The sequence below is a fragment of the Emys orbicularis genome, chromosome 7 (assembly GCF_028017835.1).
Source record: "Emys orbicularis isolate rEmyOrb1 chromosome 7, rEmyOrb1.hap1, whole genome shotgun sequence".
NCBI classification, from domain to species: Eukaryota; Metazoa; Chordata; order Testudines; family Emydidae; genus Emys; species Emys orbicularis.
The window spans coordinates 121344343-121360765 of record NC_088689.1 but is presented as its reverse complement, the minus strand read 5'-3'; the positions used below and the strand labels follow the sequence as shown (position 1 = coordinate 121360765).

At 42.3% G+C, this 16423-nt stretch overlaps 1 protein-coding gene across 1 annotated transcript in view; it reads right to left on the bottom strand.

The window, feature by feature from the left end:
- Positions 1-5698: 5698 nt before the first annotated feature.
- The window catches only part of EIF4E3 (eukaryotic translation initiation factor 4E family member 3), a 34761-nt gene continuing 24036 nt past the window's right edge, over positions 5699-16423 (bottom strand). The window contains exons 3-7 of the mRNA XM_065408163.1: positions 14440-14534; positions 12259-12319; positions 10275-10341; positions 6837-6992; positions 5699-5862 (exon numbers count right to left, since the gene is read on the bottom strand). Coding sequence (XP_065264235.1) covers positions 5816-5862; positions 6837-6992; positions 10275-10341; positions 12259-12319; positions 14440-14534 — 426 coding nt within the window. The 3' untranslated portion in view covers positions 5699-5815. The remainder of the gene's footprint in view (positions 5863-6836; positions 6993-10274; positions 10342-12258; positions 12320-14439; positions 14535-16423) is intronic.

The window sequence follows — 16423 nt, the reverse complement described above, 5'->3', positions numbered from 1 at the left end:
TACCGTCTACAACTTCCTGGATAAAGGACTGGCAGCCAAGTACTGCCTTGGCTCGACTTTGTTTAGTTTGTGAGATCTGAAAATAGCCAGAAGCAGTACTGGCTGCATAACAAGGCTACCAAGGTGATCCAGTTGGTAATAATACTGCTCATCGAGACATTAGTGAACCAAGAGGTTAACCGATACCAGTTGATGCAGGAAGAATAACTTGTTCAAAACCCAAGCACCATTTAAAATGCTGAGAAGAATCCATACCGAAAGCTCTTGCTCCAACAGCAGGAGAGGGGAAGAATATTGCTGGAAAAGTACACATAAAACAGCCACAGCTAGATACGTTTAGGGGAAGGGAGGATTAAAGGATAAGTGACAAGCTGGGAGTTGAGGTTTTGAGGCAAAGTGGCCTTTTCCTGCTTATTAATTCTTATGTCTTCACAGATTTCATCAAATAAGTTGTGTTCAGGAAACTGCTCCTTATTTATTACAGTAGAATCCTGTTAACTAGGCTGCCCCAGAAGACAGTGTTTCAGCCCCCTGAAGTGAAATTTACAATTAACAGTCACCACAGTAGCAGTAATGCTGAAGAGCCCATCCAGAGAGGCCCAGGAAGTTGGGAGGAAGTCACAGCTTAGAGCCTGGCCCCTGGCACATGGCTCAGTGGGCCAGCAGCCAATATAGCTGTGAAAGTGGAAGGGGCCAAACAACAGCTAGTGTAAGACAGCGGGGAAGCCAGAGATGCTCATTCTGCACGTATCCCCGCAGAGGAGGATGCAAAGCCGATAGAGGAGCCCAGTCAGAACAAGCGTGAGACAAACACCAGAAATCCCACGCATCACTAAATCATTAAGCAGGATGATCCTCCGCTTTAAACGCTGCCACTAAGAACCAGCACCGCCGGGCCTCTCTTGGTCCCCTGGAAAATGCCTACCATTATTATTGATTGATTGTATTACTGTAGCACCTGCGGCCCCAGTCAGAGACCCAGACCCCATTGTGCCAGGTGCTGAACAGAGAACAAAAAGACAGTCTGTGTGTACAAGTGACAACAGATGGATACAGACAGATGGGCGACTACAACGAAACACTGAGACCATATTGTCTACAGTAGTCAAGACAGACACGGGGTGGGGGAAGAGCTGTAACAAGCAGAGTGAACAATGTGATGGCAGCAAATGTCATGGGAGTCCACAATTTTGGGGGGTGGGTGGGGTTTACTTAGGAAGGGATCAGCTAAATGGAAAGAAAAAAGTGAAGAGCGGGTGGGGGGCAGGGTAGAGGAGAAGAGGGTAGGAGTAGAGTGAAGCTGAGGTGAAGAGATGAGGGAGGGTTGGAGCAGACTGTCCATCAGCACAGGGCAGAGAAAGCCTGAAATTCCAACAGCTTTGCCCGGACTGCCCAGAGGTGTGATATCCAGGTGTGATAACCCTCCTTTGGCTGCTCCTGTTCCTGCGGGCTGGAGTTTATGCAGATTTCCCGGTTACCTCAAGCATAACGCACAGGGACTTCTTGAGCGGCTCAGGCATCACTAACGGTCAACGGGCGAGCTCTAGAGCAGGTGGCATCACATGTTGCGAGAGCCCGGGCAGCTTCTCAAGAGGGGCCAACCTTCCCTTGCAAGTCCCTGGCACCCCCCATTGCTGGGGCAACTACCACAACTGATAATATTTAAAAATAATCATCCAAGGCTGTTCCTCTCACCCCTTTTCCTCTGTTCTCCTCAGTGCACCTCCTTCGCCTTCCCGCCCATTTGCTCTGCTTCAGCAGCAGGCCACAGGCAGGCCCGGCTCCAGGCACCAGCCGACCAAGCATGTGCTTCGGGCGGCACCTGGTAAGGGGCGGCCAATCTTGGAGTGGCAGGGGGGGCGCTCAGGGTTTTTTTGGGGTTCGGTCGGGCGGCGCTGGGGGTGGGGTGGGTTGTTTTTGTTTCGGCTGCTGGGCGTGCGGAGGGCACTGGGGGGGGATTCGGCAGCGGCGCTCTGCGGGGGGGGGGTGGCGGCGCGGCGGGGCGCTCCGTGGGGGCGGTTTGTTCGGTAGCGTGGCTTGGCGGTGGGGGTGTTTGGCGGCGCGGCGCTCGGCGGGAGGTGTGTGTGGCGGCGGGGGGGGGGGGGGGGGGTTCGGCGGTGTGGCGCTCCGCGCGGGGGGGGGGTGTGTTTGGCTGCGCGGCACTCTGCGGGGGGCTGGGGGGTTCGGCGGCGTTCCGTGGGGGGGGTTCGGCAGCACGGCATTCAGCGGCGCTCCGCGGGGGGGGTGTGTGTTCGGCGGTGCGCCGCGGCACGGCGTTCAGCAGCGGGGGGGTGTTCAGCTGCGCGGCGCTCCGCGGGGGGTTGGGGGGTTCGGCGGGGGGGGTTGGCGGCGTGGCGCTCTGCGGGGGGGCGTTCAGCACTCTGCGGGGGCCTGGGGGTGTTCGGCAGCGCGGCGCTCCGCGGGGGGGTGGGGTGGGGTGGCGGTGCTGAGGGTGTGTGTTATGGCGGCGCTATGGAGGGTGGCACTCTTTTTTTTTGCTTGGGGCAGCAAAAAAGTTAGAGCCGGCCCTGGCCACAGGACCTTCCCCTTCTCTTCCCCACTCCCCTGTGCTCAGCAGCATGCCAGCAGGAGATCCATGCTTCTGTTCCCTTTGCACGCAGCAGTGCATTCTCCCCTCAAAACACCGATCCGCCTTGCTCCCCTTTCCTGCCTTATGCACGTGGTTCTGCACTTCTCCAGCCAGTGCAACTACTCCCTAGCTAAGCTCTACTCTTCTTCCCACCCTTGCACAGGTTGCTCAGTTCCTGGGTTTCTCTTCAGTTGGAGGCTGTAGTGGTAGCCTCGTACTCAGATGTTAAGAACAATTAGTCATCATCTCCTGACAACAGCAGCAACTCCTTTGCCTTTTTTTTTTTCCTTCCTCCTTTTCGGGAATATTTATAGAAGATCTCTGATGCTATTAATACTTAGCTGATCTACTATCAGAACTGGCAATTAGTTTTACTAGGAATTTGTTCGTGGTCTATTTTGAGATTCTTTTGAATAGTCTGGGGTTATTTTACATCAGTGCACTGTTCGTTTAATCGCGTTCAATGAAGCAGATCTCTAGGTACAATAAGACATTACAGAAAAATACTTATGGCACTTACAGAGTGTCCACTTTCCTGAACATTACTGTAACATACTTCAGAAAACATCAGTTAGATCAGTCTGAACTAAAGACCAATTGACTCCAATTCTGTAAGCTCGCTCGACTGAGGCCTGGTCTACGCTACACAGTTGGGTTAACATAAGGCAGCTTACGTCGACTGAATTATGGCAGTGTACACACTACAGCCTTGCTCCCGCCGACGTAAGTGCCCTACTACACCGACATAACTCCACCTCCACGAGAGGCGTAGGGCTTATGTTGGCGTAGTTAGGATTCAATGTGTGTGGAGACACTGCATTACTTACATTGGATGGTGGCTATCATTCTGGTCAATCTCATGGCTCCATGCTGGAGCCATGAAATTGACAAGAAAGCGGGGCTGTCACTTGGGTGGGGGGGTGGTTCCAGCTAGAGCCTGACTGCCCCCGGGCTCCCTGTCGCCAGCCATGCTGCCCCTGTCCCACTCCTCGCTCGGAGACCAGCTTGCTTCTGAGCCCCAGCTCCCCACTCCCAGCTCAGCTGCTGCCCGGAGGCTCCCTACTCGGATCCCTGGCTGCTGCCCAGAGTATCCCCACTCCCTGCAGAGAGCCCAGGTGCTGCCTGGAGGCTCCTGGCTCCCCACTGTCTCTTCTTTAAAGCTACTGTGTTATCAAGAAAGCTTAGAAATAATTTAAACAGCTTCTTTAGTTTGAAGGCTATTGTAAGTTAAATATTGAATTTTAAAATTTCTGAAACAAATTTAAAGATTTCAGACAGATATGGGGTAACCAAGAGAGGATATGTTCCTAATTCAACGTAATGGAAGGAAATCCTTGCAATTTGTAACTAGATTTTAGAATAGCACAGGTGTTAAAGCTCATTTAGACAAACAACAGTAACTAGTACATTTCATATTCGGAGACACTGAAACAATGCGAACGGTAAAATATCAAGTCATTAAGATGAACATATAGTCTCTCTGCTTTTACTTCAGAACATCAAACTACATGCAAAGTTTAATATGACATATAAAGAAATAAAAGTCTTTCAAAATAAAATAAAAAAAATCCTAAATCAAATTTACTACTGAAAATATACAAGAGACAGTTCTGATAAAGATTAATCAAACATGCCCTTTCTTCATACTTTAACAAAAAAAAATATATTTGAATTTTTAAAAATAAATATTTCGATGTATGTTCAGGATTAGATGTATAGTTTCTTGGAGATGAATTTTCATCCAAACATATCTAGTTTAAGAAAGGAGTTCTGGTAACACAATCTTAGAAAGCAATTATTGAAGCGAGTCATTTGATTTTAGAAAAATTTTGTTTAATTAATAATCCTCATTAACTGCACAATTATAATTCATAAATACAGATGAAGTTGTAAAAAAATTCAAAGGGAATTTTTATTTATAAATGTAATTAATTCCAATGGTTGCCTCTTAATATACTAAATATGTGGAAATCAGTGCAATCTGAACAATTTCCAAACAAACACACCAATCCAGTAATACTCAGTGGAGTATACATTCATTTCTACTTTGTAGCTTCCTTTAGTAAAAAGAACTAACTCAATAAATCTTTGGTACTATAATAAAACATACTGAAACCTCCAATAATTAATATAGACAAAAACACACTTGGAGTTAAACATTGTAAATATTCACATTCATGCTGTAAAATGTTAATCAACTTCATTTTTCTAAATTAAAAACAACCTCACTTAAGGTGCCACCATAGCTTGAAACTAAATACAGTGGGGATTATCTGTTTGCACTGAAGCCAACAGGAGTTTTGGTACTGACTTTTATGGGTGCAGATAGAGGCCAAATATGATCAAAGCACGGTAACAAAAGGATCTATTTAGTAAAATGTGTTAGAATTGACTTGAGAAACTTTTTTTTTAGTGAGTGCACCGAAAAACTTCATAAGAAAGCATACAAAACTATTTCAATATCATCTCCTCTAAAATACGAGGTGAAGGGTTTCCTATTGAAAGATCTCTCATTCTAGGCTGAATGTGTTGTTTTGAGATAGCTTAAATTGAACACTGGTTAACAACAACAACTCACAGAATTTAAGCCAGTCCCAATACAAATGTGTTCTTTGTTTGCAGGATCTCATTCAGTGATTATTATTTATTTTTACAGTATGTGTGCTATTATCAGTGCAAGACCACATGACTTGATATTAGAATAACACAGTGCAATTTCTCTCTCTCGGGACAAAGACAGTGAGTAAATCTTAACATGATAGGAATGTTTCAAAACAGATATTGAAAACACATGTTTGACCAAGCCAGGATTCCTCTATGTACAGCAAATCTAGAAAAAGCAGCATATCATGTTTGTGCATATTTGCATTTTACTAAGTACAGTACGACTACTTCAAAAGGAAGGAAAGTCTACTAAATGTAACAAAACAGAAATACAAATACAGTCTGAATGAAAGAAAAACAAGTGGCCAAATATTTTTTTTTCCAACAAGGAAACTAAACTGAGAATGTACAAAGCCAAAAAAGGAAGGAGCACCATGTTTAGTAATCAAGGCAACCATTTTCCTCATTTTGAGTAATAATGGCCCAATTTGAAAGCATTAGAAACAAACTGAAAATGACCAGCAGATGTGATGCTTCTGCAAGGCTTCTGCCCATCCATCTCCCTGCTTAGACCACTTCACAAACTCAGACTACAAAGTATGAGTTTTTTACAGGGTGCAGTTAATGTCTTCTACGTCCACCTTCAAAAGCATGATGCTCTCTGTGAGCTAAGGGGGGAAAAAGGAAAAACTCAAGTTTTACATTGACTATATGAACAAGTACTAAATAAAAAGATGCTAAGGGATGGAGATTTGGGGACTGAGGTATATTTTAATGGAGTAAAATGTATTCCTACTGTTGCTTTTACTGTTAGTAAGAAATAGTCTTTTTCAATTAAGGCATTAAGCTTTTTGTTACAAATGCCTATACACTTAAGGCATAATGCAAGATCTAACATGACTGTACTTACGGGCCTGACCCTGCAACCCTTACTCATATGGATGTGAGTTGCTATATCAGGTCCTAAGTAAATTTCAGTTTTTTTGTGCTGCAGCTTGATCCAAAACTCCCATTGACTTCTATGGGCTTTGGATCAGACCCCTGGAGAGATTCCCCCCATTCTCTTCTCCTTCCCAGTCCAGCACCATGAATTAGCAAAATAGCACTCTGACTTCAACAAAGGCAAGAATTTCACCCAGAGTCCTTACCTGGAAGAGCTTACAGTTTAAATTAAGATGAGAACAACAAGAGAAGACAATAATAAGGATGAGTGGTAAGGGAGGACAAGAGAAAAAACAACCATTTTACTAGTGTGTTTATATAGAGCTTAGCAGAATGCCCCCCCATCCTGACTGTAGTTGCTACAACAATACCAATAAATATATTACTTAACAATAACTCACAATCTTGAGGGTTATGTGGCATTTTTTTATTATTTCATTTGCAGACAAAAAAAAAAAAAAAACCCTTGTAAATCTTAACTATGAAAGTCATCCTCACTATTTTGTACAGAGGAAAAAAAAGCTCCAATAATTAGAAAGTAAAAATCCTCATGCAACAAGAGATACTAAATTTCGGAATGCTAAAAATTCAGTCAGTCACTTAACAAGGTTATCCTATAGCATACATCTCATCTATGATCACTTTCGCTAACAAAACCTGGAAATCCTGCTATGAGGAAATAAATTGACAAGATACTTACGCTTATAAAACACTGCTTTAAAGGAGGTGTGTGGCAGAAGTTCATAGATCTTTTCTAAAACTGTTGCTTCACTTGCCAAAGATGCATTCACATTCCAAACTTGAACAACATCTTCACGGTCACGAACACTGACACTAACCCCTATAACTTCGTCGTCTGTATAGAGGAAGAAGTGTTGAAAAAAATCATCAGTTTTTTAAAAAGGGAGAAGAGTCTATACTGGCTAGTTATGCTATGGTGGAACATTTTTTACAAAAAAAAACCAAACATGAAATGAAGAAATGAAAAAGAGCAGTCTAGAATGAAGGGAATACCAGTGTAGAAACCATATGTATGCTTACTTGCAGCAGTTATTGTAAATAGTACCTCACAGTGAAATGGTGCAGTTCATAAACATTCTATAGCTATGGCTTTAATTCTGTGTTGCAGTAATATAAGGAACTTATGCTGAGGGACTGAAAAATCTGTCACCACGATGTGGGAAGCTTTATTTTTCAAAGTGTGATGGAGACTGAGACAGTAAAGTTTCCAGAATGTAAACTTCAATAGGGCTGCCACACAGTTTTCCCAAGCAGCAGCAGAATGAAATTAACAAGTCTATGGTCAGTTTCACACAGTATTCAGAACTCTGTTCTCTACTGCTGAATTACTGAGATTGGGACAGAATTCTGCACAGAGAATTACGTGTAAATGGCTTACATGCTTTTTCACTTCCTGATGTCAGCTTAACTATGCATAAGATTGAACAGACACAGATTTAAAAAAGTTTCTTACTGTGGAAGGATGTGGGTCACCTTTATTTTGTTTCCTATAATGCTGAAAGTTGTGCAAGCAGCCAGAGAAGTATATTATCTGTGATACTAGCTCAACAAACCCTTGCTGGAAAAAATCCAAGACAACAACCAAGCCAAACACACAAAAAAGAGAGGGCAAATACTACTTTTCTGCTCTACTGTACTGATCAGGCTGGAGAGAAATTCCCTGTTTGAAAGGTCTTTGCTGAACTGCATTATGGAGTTAAGAAACCAAGTTCTTTTCTACTGAACGATAAATCAGAAACGGAACTACTTCAAAATGTAATATTCAGGGCATTAAATAAACATATGTCTAACCAGATGTTTGTGTTTAGGACATATAAATGTAGTTATAAACATATCTTTTTATCATTCCTTGATCAAACAGAAAAGTTAGCTTAGTAACAATTTTTGAGCATTTATTTCCTAGCTCAATGGACTGACAAGTTAGCCAAGCATTTGCCTTCTCCAGTAACTATGGACAATTCCTGTAACTCAGCCTTATATTCTGAAACAGACACAGACCTCTACCAGTGTTTGATGACTGGAATATGTAAAATGTGATTATATGTCTTAGGCAAGATTACACTCAGAACCCCTCTGCAGTCCATTCCCAAACGAAGCATGCAATCTCAAGTATATTTTTAGGTACTAGATTTAGTTTGAAAATATGGTCATTAAATTATTGCATCTGAACAATATCATTTATTGAGTGAATTTAGTGGTTCCACTTAACAGGCAACATATTTCAAGTACAAATTTTGTGTAAAATTAACACTAACAACTAGTTTGATTCAAGTGATATCAAATGAGAAAAAGGGTGGTCCACTGATTAGGGTGCTAACCTAGCACTCAGGAGAGCCCAGTTCATTCCCAGCTCTGCCACAGAATTCCTTTGTGACCCTGGGCAAATCATTTAACCTCTCTGTGCCTCCATTCCTTATCTGTTAAATGGGAAAACAGTACTTCCTTACCCCACAAAGGTGTTGCAAGGATAAATATATTAAAGATTGTGGGGCATACAGATACTACAGTAATGTGGGCCATAAAAGTGCCTACGATGGATTCTCAGCAGTAATGGTACAAAGCACCCCATAACAAGCAAATGGATGCCTGCTGAGACTTCCAGAATCCTGGCACCATGACATTAGTATTAAACTATTAGAACACCTGCTGATACACAGATGTTTAAAACCTAGAACATTTGCCAGTCCCCAAGGGATTCAAGCTGGGTCATTGGAGGCAGGCGAGAAAAATAATATAGAGCAGAGGTTCTCAACCATGTGGGGGGGGGGGAAGGGGGGGGGTATCGCAGCCTCCTCAAGCTCCAGCGGTACCCCACGGGACAGAAGTCCCGAACCCTCAGCCCCATGCCACCCCCACCGTGGCTGAAGCCCAGAGCCTGTTGGGTCCTGGAATTTTTATAGCATGTTGGGGACAGGCGGGGGGTGGGGGTGGGGGTGGGGGAGGAGGAGGGGACAGGCTCAGAAAGAAAAACATTAAGAACCCCGATCTAGAACTAACTCTGTCCCACATAGCTAGCCAGGAAACCTTGTCTGTCCTTTTTTGACCTGTGTTCATGACAGGGAGAATAGGCATGCCTATACAGTAACTCCTCACTTAACGTTGTAGTTAACGTTCCTGAAAAATGTGACTTCAAGCGAAACGATGTTAAGCAAATCCAATTTCCCCATAAGAATTAATGTAAATGAGGGGGTTAGGTTCCAGGGAAATTTTTTTCACCAGACAAAAGAATACATATATATACACACACACAGTATAAGTTTTAAATAAACAATTTAATACTGGTACACAGTGATGATCATTGTGAAGCTTGGTTGAGGTGGAGGAGTCAGAGGGTGGGATATTTCCACGGAATGCCTTACTGCTAAATGATGAACTAGCAATTGGGTGAGCCCTCAAGGGTTAACTCTCACACTCTACTGTATAAGGCAGCAGGAAAGGAGGAAGGGCAGACAGAGACACACAGAGTGTGTGTGTGTGTGTGTGTGTGTGTGTGTGTGTGTGTGTGTGTGTGTGTGTGTGTGTGTGTGTCTGGCGCATTTCCCCTTTAAGTATGAAGAGTGGGGTCAGAAATACACTGCCTTATTAATAAAATCAGCAAACTGAGACCGGACTGCAGCTGCCTGGAAGCTCCCTCTGTCATGTGTCCCCCCTGCTCTATGGAAGATGGGGTAAGCGGGGTGCAGGAGCAGGGGGAAGGGGGACACCCTGACATTAGCCCTCCTCTTCCTTCCCTCCCCCCCGCACAGCAAGCAGGAGTCTCGGGGAGCAGCTCCAAGCAGAGGGCAGGAGCAGCACATGGCAGTAGAGGGAGGGACAGCTGCAATTGCTAGCCTGCTGGGCAGCTGCTACACAAGGAACTTAGGGGAGGCTGCCAAATGACGTTAGAAGGAAGCATTGCACAACTTTAAACGAGCATGTTCCCTAATTGATCAGCAACGTAACAATGAAACAACGTTAACCGGGACGACTTTAAGTGAGGAGTTACTGTATGCTGTGCCAAAAGTTTTAAGTGTTGGATGTTTTAATATTTTGAACAAGAACCTACTGCTTGGGACAGGGGCTTAAAATAAATCTAAAGAAATAAAAAGAAAGCACTGTAAGAAAATGATCTCTTTACCTGCTGCAGAGCAATCTGTAAACTGTTCCCCAATAGTTGCCAGCAATAACTCTTTCCAAACTGCAGACTAACAGGAAAAAAAATCAGTTATTATTCTAGGTTATTGATCTTTCAGTGTACGTGTTAGGTTTGCTTGCTCAGTCTTGAGTGCAGTTTCTGAGGCTGTGTGTTACAAGTGCATCTTATGTTATATTATTCTTTCTTTCCACAGAGTTGGAGCAAAAATTTATAACACTTATAATAAGTAGCATAACGTGACATTCTTCTATTAAATGTTTAAATAAATTTACCTTCTCTAAATTTGTGTCTGGGACTCAACCTAAATAGATTAATTAATATAAAGTACAAAAGTAGATTTCTCTCAAGTATTTCTCCTGCTTATGCAAGATAAGAGACCATTAAACTGCATTTGTGAACACTTGTTTCTATCAAAAAGAAGTACTATTCATTTTAAGAAAAGGACCAATCTGTACTAGAAAAATTGATGAATTTATATTTAAATCTCATGTCCTGATTTTCCTTTGACTATGATAAAAGTTTCTTTCAACAAATTCAAATGCTAACGAGAATTATAATAATAATGAAAAAAGTCTACCTATCACACAGTTGTCTTTGACTATGTTAGACAGATGATACTGTTATTCCTTTTTGACATTTGTTACTATCCAAGCCAAAAGAGCATTCAAAACTTGGAACCCAGTTGCTGATAAATCATATGCAACTCCGGGCTAATAAATTCAATAATATGCTCCAAGGTGTGTGCTTACAGGGAAATCATCATATTTCTGGAGCATATGGCAACATCTATCTTTGTCTTTATAGCCATAATGACTTTTGCATATGCTGCTTTTAAGCAAACCATGGCCTCGCTATTATTTCAATTTAGTTTGTGCTTTTTAGTACTATTAAAAATGGGAAGAAATTAAAACACAATAAAGTTAAAACCACAAACACAATGAGCCAAGAAAACTTTCACTTTGTTTCTGAACATTTTATCCACCTTTGAAGATGCAAAGAATTAGCATAAAACATTTCATTGGTTCATTATCAGCCAATACAAGGTACTGTATCAATCTATAGTAAGGAAAGATAAATTGGAGGTCATGCAACAAGAAGCAGTCTGAAGATGTCAATCTGACAATCTTTGACATGATGTATTTTTTCTGTCAATGGAGCGATTCATATATGTAACCTGCAAACTCTCATTACCAGCACAGAGCATAAGCCACCTGGCATAAACTCACTACTGTGAGTTGTCCTATGGTCTCGTGCATAGGAAGCATTTCCTTCAGTAAAAAATGTTCGCAGGATCAGGCTAATGAGAATAAAAAGCACATTAGTTGGTGTGTTGAAAAACTAATATTATTATGCAGTACCTTTTAGTACTTATGGCAGTGAAGAACATGACTGGCTAGAGATAGGCACAGTGTGATCCTCACTATTTAAGCCCTACTCCTAAAACACATAGGTAGAGGAGTATGGTTATGCACAAGTAGTTCTACTGGGGCTACTCACATGTGTCAGTTTTGCAGGACTGGGCAATCCTTGCTGCTCCAGCTATAATTAACTATTAACTTTCAATCATAATGACAATTGTTAAATTTTATCTTGCGTATCGGTAAGTGAATAAATCAAGTCTTGAGATGGAAGTTAAAAATTACCAAATAGTATGTCTGCCAAACGGAGATGCTATATGAAACCTCTAACTATCGCTTTTATTTAATTAATAAAATATTGTCAAATATTGTTATAAGCAAAAAATCAAGTATTGAATTATCTACACTAACAAATTTTCTCACCTTCTTAACATAAAAGGTGTTAGACTTTATAATGGTGTACTGGCATCACTCAACACAGTTCAACAACCAAACTAAGAACTCCACAAAAAAGGAATTTTTATAAAGAAAATTGTCATCATTTTATATATGGAGATTAAGCTGAAACCCTGACTAGTCATTTCCAGATAGAAATTGACATTACATACCGTACTTTCTTTAGGGACCTTCATTTTCCATATACCTCCTTTGGCGTTGCTTTCCTCTTCCCTGGTTGTGAGAAATATGTCAAAGAAAACAAACCATTCAAATCCACATGTAGATAAAGCGTACATACAGTGTGCTTTTCACAGTATGATACAAATTTAAACTTATTTATGGGGTTAATTTTTCCAGGACAATCCCATTTGAAATTTGAGCACTAATTCCAGGTAACAAGGCTTGTGCTAGGAATTCTGACACCAGAAAGAAATCATTCATTGTTCATGAGACGCACAACTGTCGACATCCAATCCCTCTCCTACGTTGGGTCTGTTAGGAAATGATTCTATTTTCCCTGGTCACAGGGCACCTTTGAAATGGCTGCAAATTCTTAGAGAGCACATGACCACAAAACATGTCATGGTTTATTGTGGTAACCTCATCCTTCGGCAGTTCATTTCTTCTCAGGTTCTTGCTAGTGAACACAGGAGCTTGTACATATTTCAGTTAAGTTTTGTGATCACTGGAAATTAATTGTCCTTCAAAAAAAAAAAAAAAAATCAAGTGATCTGGAGTTAGGGCTGACAACACTTTTAAACCATGCTTCATAATGCTACAGTTATTAGTTACAGCCTTTTCCAATTCATTCTGTTGCAACTAATTTATAAACTTGAATTAGTGTTTTCAGTCACAGCTCCACAAAAGAAAAAGTGTAAGAACCAGTTTTTAAAAGGTATACACTAATATGTTCAATGTACAATGTCTGAACTGCTGAAAATTGTTTGCAGCCTCTAAAGATTCCCCAGCCAAAATGAGCTCCCATCAGTGGGGGTGAGTTTTGAGGGAAGGCTTGGGAAGGACATAAATCAAGGAAAGCACATTTTTAAACACCAATAAAAATAGACCGATATTTATAAAAACATGGCCATAATTAGCCAAAACCACACTTTAAACCCTAACTAATCTGAGGAGCTCAACAAGACCCTTCTTTCCTGTGCAATAATTTATTAATACTTACTAAGACGACAGTGACTTAGTGATTAGATCAACATTGCACATTCCTTTCCTTAAATACAGTACACTGAATTTCTTTGACAGAGGGAGTTTTGAAATAGACCTGCATCATCTTCAGAGGTCTCTGAACTGCACCCACCTCAAAATCACTGACCAAATCAAAACTAAAAATAGAGAAGAACAAAAACAGAAAGTTCTCTTGCTTATCCTTTGACATTGTCAGTGAAGATATCAAGACTGGTGTACACATATCCGAATGTCGACATTTACTTAAAACCAATTTAACCTACACTGTTCAGCAGTAATATCTTTTAAAAGGCGTTCTTGTGCTTACTCACTAGTCACTTGAACCTACAGTAGTTTGTCAAAATTCAGTGAAACATTTTATGGTCTATTGTTAATATGTAAAGAATTGTAATTTGATCACAAGCCAAACTAATAAGAAACCGTGCAAATAAGTAGCAAGCCTACTCAGAAGGTTCCTAATCCATCTAACTAAAAAGTGCACGAACTATATAAATGGGAAGAGAAATTAAACTCAGTTTATAAAGAAAAAATTGATGGTTTATAGTTTTGAGTTTCTATTCTACGAACAATAAGCTATCAAACTGGAATGAGCTGCAATGTAGTGTTACAAAACTTGATAGTCAATCTTCTCTGATCTAAGCCTATAGGAATGTGTGTGTATATATGTCTTTAGGTATGTGTATGTTCGTGCATACATGGAGCATACTTGGCACAGTGAATATTAACAATGAATATTAGTCACTTGTATTAATGTCCCCCTATTTTGTGTGGAGAGAAAAGAAAAATCAGTAAATTAAAAATAATTCAAATACAGCTTTTTCTTAGAACACTTGACTTTAAACAGGATGTATGTTTAATTCAGGATTTCTTATTATTTACATGTATAATCAAATATGGACAATTAATTTGTAGCCCATATTTCCACATGCTAATTTTCAATAAATGCTCGATTTAAGATAATTAGCTTTTAAACTGAACAAGATCTTTAGTGACATATGAAAGCCACTTTTGAATCCCAAGTCAAGCTGATTAAAGGCAGTCCAGTGTCTCATGCAACTCTTTGCTCCCTCCTTCCACTCATTATTTATTATTTCTACAATGACAGAAGTGTCCCTAGCCCCAGGAGCTTACAGTGATAAGATACTTACCAAAGTGGCCGTCTTTCTCCCCGCATTAAATGGTAACTACATCTCAGAGGCAAATTTGTCACAGCAGGAATATTATTATAGACACTCCAGAAAATCTTAAAAGGGAAAAAAGGTTCTAGTATCATTCACGTATGACAATGAACTGTATACAGATTTACTTGCTTTGCTTATACTTCATAAAATTATCAAGAATCTTTCTCATAGAAAACTATAATTTACCCTTGTTATGTATTTAAGCTCTTTAAAGTTCAAGCTCTTGTCACAATTTCACTTTCTGCTTTTTGTTAAAGAGAACATAATTCAGAAGTGGTAATATTTTAATTACAAGCCACTAAAACTATGGGTATGTCTACACTACGAGAGTAGTTCGATTTTAGTTAAATCGAATATGTGGAATCGATATTACAAAGTCGAACGTGTGTGTCCACACTAAGGACAGTAATTCGACTTTGTGAGTCCACACTAACGGGGAAAGCGTCGACATTGGAAGCGGTGCACTGTGGGCAGCTATCCCACAGTTCCCGCAGTCCCCGCTGCCCATTGGAATTCTGGGTCGAGCCGCCATTGCCTTCTGGGTAAAAAAATGTGTCGAGGGTGGTTTTGGGTAACTGTCGTCATCCAACCGTCACTCCCGCCCTCCCTCCCTGAAAGCGCCGGCGGGAAATCAGTTCGCGCACTTTTCTGGTCAGTGACAGCGCGGACGCCACAGCACTGCGAGCATGGATCCCGCTGCGACCATCGCTGCAGTTGTGGCCGTTGTCAACGCACTGGAACAGCTCATCATCGACCTTTCACTGAGGCAGATAGAGAGAAATCAGGCGAGGAGGCTACGGCACCGGGGTGAGGACCTGAACTCCGAGAGTAGCACACGCCTGTCTGAAACCACGACACCCAGTGCCGAGGACATCATGGTGGCAATGGGTCTTGTGGATACTGTGGAACGGCGATTCTGGGCCCGTGAAACAAGCATGGACTGGTGGGACCGCATAGTGCTTCAGGTCTGGGATGAATCCCAGTGGCTGCGAAACTTTCGCATGCGGAAGGGGACTTTCCTCGAACTTTGTGAGTTGCTGTCCCCTGCCCTGAAGCGCAAGGACACCCGGATGCGAGCAGCCCTGACTGTCCAGAAGCGAGTGGCCATAGCCCTCTGGAAGCTTGCAACGCCGGACAGCTACCGGTCAGTCGCGAACCAGTTTGGCGTGGGCAAATCTACCGTTGGGGTTGTTGTCATGCAAGTAGCCAAGGCAATCGTGAAGGTACTGCTGTCAAAGGTAGTGACCCTGGGAAACGGGCAGGCCATCATAGATGGCTTCGCCGCGATGGGATTCCCAAACTGCGGTGGGGCTATAGATGGGACTCACATCCCTATCCTGGGACCGGACCACCAGGCCAGCCAGTACATCAACCGAAAGGGCTACTTTTCAATGGTGCTGCAAGCACTGGTGGACCATAAGGGACGTTTTACTAACATCAACGTTGGATGGCCGGGCAAGGTTCATGACGCTCGCGTGTTCAGGAACTCTGGTCTGTTTAGACGGCTGCAGGAAGGTATTTACTTCCCGGACCACAAAATAACTCTTGGGGATGTGGAGATGCCTACAGTGATCCTCGGGGACCCAGCATACCCGCTAATGCCCTGGCTCATGAAGCCCTATACTGGCGCCCTGGACACAGAAAAAGAACTGTTCAACTACCGGCTCAGCAAGTGCAGAATGGTGGTGGAGTGTGCTTTTGGCCGTCTCAAGGGGAGATGGAGAAGCTTACTGACTCGCTGTGATCTCAGCGAAACCAATATCCCCATTGTTATTGCAGCTTGCTGTGTGCTCCACAATCTCTGTGAGAGCAAGGGGGAGACCTTTATGGCGGGGTGGGAGGTTGAGGCAAATCGCCTGGCTGCTGATTACTCCCAGCCAGACAGCCGGGAGATTAGAAGAGCCCAGCGGGACGCACTGTGCATCCGGGAGGCTTTGAAAGACAGTTTCCA